We start from the raw sequence: 5000 nt of genomic DNA, 5'->3' as shown, positions 1-5000 counted from the left end.
CCCGCGCCCGTGCCCGCCGGCGAGGCCCCCGCCCCCGAGCTCCTGGTCCAGCGCACGCCCGTCCAGGCCCTCGGCCGCCCCGTCATCTCCTACACTCCTCAGGTCACCGAGGTTCGCCCCGAACTCAAGATCATCGAGAAGACCTACGACGTGGCCGTGCCCAAGCCCGTCTACGAGACCAAGGAAGTCACCCCCATCCAGCACAGGTACGTGCCTGAGCCCTACGCCGTGCCCCAGCCTTATGCCGTGCCCCAGCCCTACGCCGTGCCTCAGCCCTACGCCGTGCCCGTGCCCGTGCACGAGCAGGTCCACGTACAGCACCACGTTGCCGCCGCCCCCGTCACCTACGGCGCTGCCCACGGTGTCGTTGCCCACGGTGCTGTTGTCGGCGCTTCCCCCGTCACCTACGGCGCAGCCCACGGTGTCCTTGCCCACGGTGCTGTTGTCGGCGCTGGCCCCTTCACCTACGGAGCTACCCACGGTGCTGTCATCGGCAGCCCTCTTACCTACGGCGCCACCCACGCCGTTGTGGTCAAGAAGGATTAGGACGAGCGTGGCCCGAGAGATCGAGCGACGAAGGAAGCAAGGACCTGCACAGAGAGGTGCTGCTTAGCCCACACGAGGGAATTTCAGCGCAGTCTCTTCCAGGTTCGAACTTGGACGTTATGTGGTGATTCTTTTTACTCTAAAAATCTTTCAGAAAATCAAAATAAACTCTAAAGTATCTTCCAGTATATATTTTATTTACCAACCTATAAAAACGAAAGCGCTTTCCTGCCATGCAGATATATGTAAAAGCACATGCAAAAAATACATTTTTATGTATCTATCAAATGCACAATATATTATAAACTATAAATACGCGCATATAGTTCACTGAAACTATTTTATACTGACAAATGAATAAATGAATATATATATGCTTACACACACACACACACACACACACACACACACACACACACACACACACACACACACATATATATATATATATATAAATATATATATATATATATATATATATATATATATATATATATATATATAGAGAGAGAGAGAGAGAGAGAGAGAGAGAGAGAGAGAGAGACAAGCATATGCACATATAAGTATATATATATATATATATATATATATATATATATATATATATATAAACATATACATTAATGACCCTCGAAGCATGAATACTTACAATGAATGGGTAGCGAATGTCACGAACCTTAAAAATACACTTGCATTCAAAGTAAAAAATATCACAAGCTTCATATCTTGCACTTGAAGATATTGCTTGCCACATTTACTATTAAAATATATGCTAAAACATATAAGAAATATACTGCTGAAAACTGATTCCTTCAGCAGAAACTTATACAGACATTTACAAATTATAGTAGGGTGAAACGAGAGAAATCTCATCTATTTATAACATGCAAACAAGAGAATTCAGATTACAACACGTAAACGAATAGCCCCTCTTTGATGTCCATTGCAATACGATATATACCTATTAAATACGTTTTCTAAATGTCCACCTATCCGTTCTAAACCTGTACCTAATCTATTCATGCATTTGTAGTTCATTAAAATCGAACTATTCTGCCTAATTAAATCTATTATGCCTAATTCTTCTGCTTGATTAAACCTGACTCTGTTTGAAGTTGTTCTATATGTACGAGATTAATAACCTCCAGTCTAGATGCACTCAATAATCTTCTTTTTTTTCACATCGCCGTAAATGTTGTATATCCATGATTCTCCCTCAGATGTTATATTGTTTGCTTCTCTCTCTGTCTCTCTGTCTTTCTTGGTCTCTGTCTTAGTCTCTATCCCTCCTTCCCTCCCTCCCTCTCTCTTTCTCTCTCTCTCTCTCTCTCTCTCTCTCTCTCTCTCTCTCTCTCTCTCTCTCTCTCTCTCTCTCTTTCTCTCTCTCTTTCTCTCTCTCTCTCTCTCTCTCTCCTCTCTCTCTCTCTCTCTCTCTCTCTCTCTCTCTCTCTCTCTCTCTCTCTCTCTCTCTCTCTCTCTCTCTCTCTCTCTCTCTCTCTCTCTCTCTCTCTCTCTCTCTCTCTCTCTCTCTCTCTCTCTCTCTCCTTTTCTCTCTCTCTCTCTCTCTCTCTCTCTCTCTCTCTCTCTCTCTCTCTCTCTCTCTCTCTCTCTCTCTCTCTCTCCTCTCTCTCTCTCTCTCCTCTCTCTCTCTCTCTCCTCTCTCTCTCTCTCTCCTCTCTCTCTCTCTCTCCTCTCTCTCTCTCTCTTCTCTCTCTCTCCTCTCTCTCTCTCTCTCTCTACTCTCTCTCTCTCTCTCCTTCTCTCACTCTCTCTCTCCTTCTCTCACTCTCTCTCTCCTTTTCTCTCTCTCTCTCTCTCTCTCTCTCTCTCTCTCTCTCTCTCTCTCTCTCTCTCTCTCTCTCTCTCTCTCTCTCTCCTCCTCTCTCTCTCTCTCTCTCTCCTCTCTCTCTCTCTCTCCTTCTCTCACTCTCTCTCTCCTTCTCTCACTCTCTCTCTCCTTCTCTCACTCTCTCTCTCCTTCTCTCACTCTCTCTCTCCTTCTCTCACTCTCTCTCTCCTTCTCTCACTCTCTCTCTCCTTCTCTCTCTCTCTCTCTCCTTCTCTCTCTCTCTCTCTCTCCTTTTCTCTCTCTCTCTCTCTCTCTCTCTCTCTCTCTCTCTCTCTCTCTCTCTCTCTCTCTCTCTCCTCTCTCTCTCTCTCTCCTCTCTCTCTCTCTCTCCTCTCTCTCTCTCTCTCCTCTCTCTCTCTCTCTCCTCTCTCTCTCTCTCTCTCCTTCTCTCACTCTCTCTCTCCTTCTCTCACTCTCTCTCTCCTTCTCTCTCTCTCACTCTCACTCTCACTCTCACTCTCACTCTCTCACTCCCCCCCCCCCCCCCCTCTCTCTCTCTCTCTCTCTCTCTCTCTCTCTCTCTCTCTCTCTCTCTCTCTCTCTCTCTCTCTCTCTCTCTCTCTCTCTCTCCCCTTCTCTCTCTCTGTCACTCTCCCCTTCTCTCTTTCTCTCTCTCTCACTCTCCCCGTCTCTCTCTCTCCCACTCTCTCCTTCTCTCTCTCTCTCCCACTCTCCCCTTCTCTCTCTCTCTCTCCCACTCTCCCCTTCTCTCTCTCTCACTCTCCCCTTCTCTCTCCCTCTCTCCCCTTCTCTCTCTCTCTCTCACTTTCTCTCTCCTCTCTTCTCTCTTCTCTCTCTCTCTCTCTCTCTCTCTCTCTCTCTCTCTCTCTCTCTCTCTCTCTCTCTCTCTCTCTCTCTCTCTCTCTCTCTCTCTCTCTCTCTCTCTCTCTCTCTCTCTCTCCCTCTTCTTTGGAAAAGTAACACTGGCCAGGTAAGCTACACGAACTGGTCCTCTTACGGTACGACGCAAGTTTCTTTCTAAGTACCTGAAACAACGCTAAAGCTCTTCCCCAAGTCTTTAACTTAAAAGCGTCTCATTACGGCACGACTCTAAACCCTCATAAGTTTAAGAAAAATATGAGAGTGAATAAATGATAAAATATGTGGTAGGTCCTTTATTAGGCAAAATATTAAAGATAAATGCCAAATTACAATTTCCTTAATAAAGAAAATAAATGTGCAAAAGATAAATAATTTGGAAATCTACTCAGAAGGTAAAGGTCACCGTGATACATTACAATACGCCTGATCAGGCAAGTTCGCTGAACTTTTCCGACATGATTTTTTGACACATCTGTATATCGGTGATAATGATTGCATGCGCATGACGTATACATCCTCTACATATATACCTACACTGATAGCCAAAAAAGAAGAGAGAGAGAGAAAAAAAAATATATAACTGACGGGTGATTTTGAAAAAAAAATACTTCTTAAAGGAGTTCAAATGACCAGAGTTTGGTACAATAGTCTTAGGGAAATGCACTCCGCCTTTTAATGTAAACTTGTGGTAGGTTACTATATAGAAAATCCCTGTACATACTCCATTTGAATTAATCTTGTTTACATTTATATAACGATTCTATGAAATACCCAAGATAACTGAATTTAAAAGTCATATTGTTTGCAGAAACTAGTAAATATCAAATTCACGATACAAAGAAAATGGCAGCAGCTCTTGGGGGGGTAGACTATGATAAATGATAGTGTCCAAATAAAATAAATACTCGAAATGCTAACTTACAGCTCATGGCACCACCTATGTATAGAGTAAATATTTAAAATTACAGCTGTTTTTACATCAAGATTTTCATCTGGTATACAATAAAAAAAAATATATTGAGAAACAGATCGTTACGTCCAGTGAATATATCACATGGAATCAAACGTATTCTGTCTGCACGGAAATGAAAATTCACTACCAGTTAACATTTTTTGAATTTTATTGCCTTGACAAATGAATGCCATTCAATAATCTGAAAAGCCATCAAACAGAACGACTGTCATAAAAATCAGCCATCTTCAAGAATCTGTCCTGGATAATTAGGGTTATCACGAATCTGTTCTTAAAATAAATCATCTGTTAATAAGAACACATCCGTCTGGCGTGGAGAGTCACGAATGGACCGAGATCCGTAGGTATCCGTCTCGTTCGAATTACCTGCATGTGCTTTCACGTTTCCTGGAGAATTGCTCTTCGCAATTATCGATCGTGAGGTTGCAGAATCCCAGTCGAATGGCATTGGTGCTTGCGTGATTGCTTGTATATCACATCATATCGAGGGCGTGTCCTGTTTTAGAGAGAGGGCGTGGACTTCAAGGTCGCCTTTTGCTCCTTATATGGCCGCCCACACACTCCTGGACATCACACACTCCCCCGCAACACCATGAAGTCCATCGTGAGTTGTTTTTAGTGTCCGTAGATGCCTGTGTCTTGTGCTCGTAAGATCTTTGCATGAAGTGAACTTTTCTTTATTCTCACAGTGCCTGCTGCCTTTCGTGCTCGCCGCCTTCGCGAGGGCGAGCGTCATCCCATCGACACACTATGGTGCTCCCGCTGTGGCGCCCACCGCCGTGGCCTACTCCAACGTGAACCTGAACGTGC

General features: G+C 44.3%; 2 protein-coding genes across 2 annotated transcripts in view; both read left to right on the top strand.

Moving 5' to 3' along the window:
* Positions 1–731, top strand: part of LOC125041536 (E3 ubiquitin-protein ligase RNF12-B-like) — a 1238-nt gene extending 507 nt beyond the window's left edge. The window contains exon 2 of the mRNA XM_047636557.1: positions 1–731. This exon is cut by the window's left edge and continues 123 nt beyond it. Within this exon, the coding sequence (XP_047492513.1) occupies positions 1–546 (546 nt within the window). The 3' untranslated portion in view covers positions 547–731.
* Positions 732–3842: 3111 nt separating this feature from the next.
* LOC125041274 (E3 ubiquitin-protein ligase RNF12-B-like) overlaps positions 3843–5000 on the top strand; it is a 1896-nt gene continuing 738 nt past the window's right edge. Inside the window, exons 1-3 of the mRNA XM_047636110.1 lie at positions 3843–3851; positions 4696–4794; positions 4880–5000. The exon at positions 4880–5000 is cut by the window's right edge and continues 738 nt beyond it. Coding sequence (XP_047492066.1) covers positions 3843–3851; positions 4696–4794; positions 4880–5000 — 229 coding nt within the window. The remainder of the gene's footprint in view (positions 3852–4695; positions 4795–4879) is intronic.

Source organism: Penaeus chinensis, chromosome 30, assembly GCF_019202785.1.
Source record: "Penaeus chinensis breed Huanghai No. 1 chromosome 30, ASM1920278v2, whole genome shotgun sequence".
Lineage (NCBI taxonomy): Eukaryota > Metazoa > Arthropoda > Malacostraca > Decapoda > Penaeidae > Penaeus > Penaeus chinensis.
This window is presented reverse-complemented; position numbering and strand designations above follow the sequence as displayed.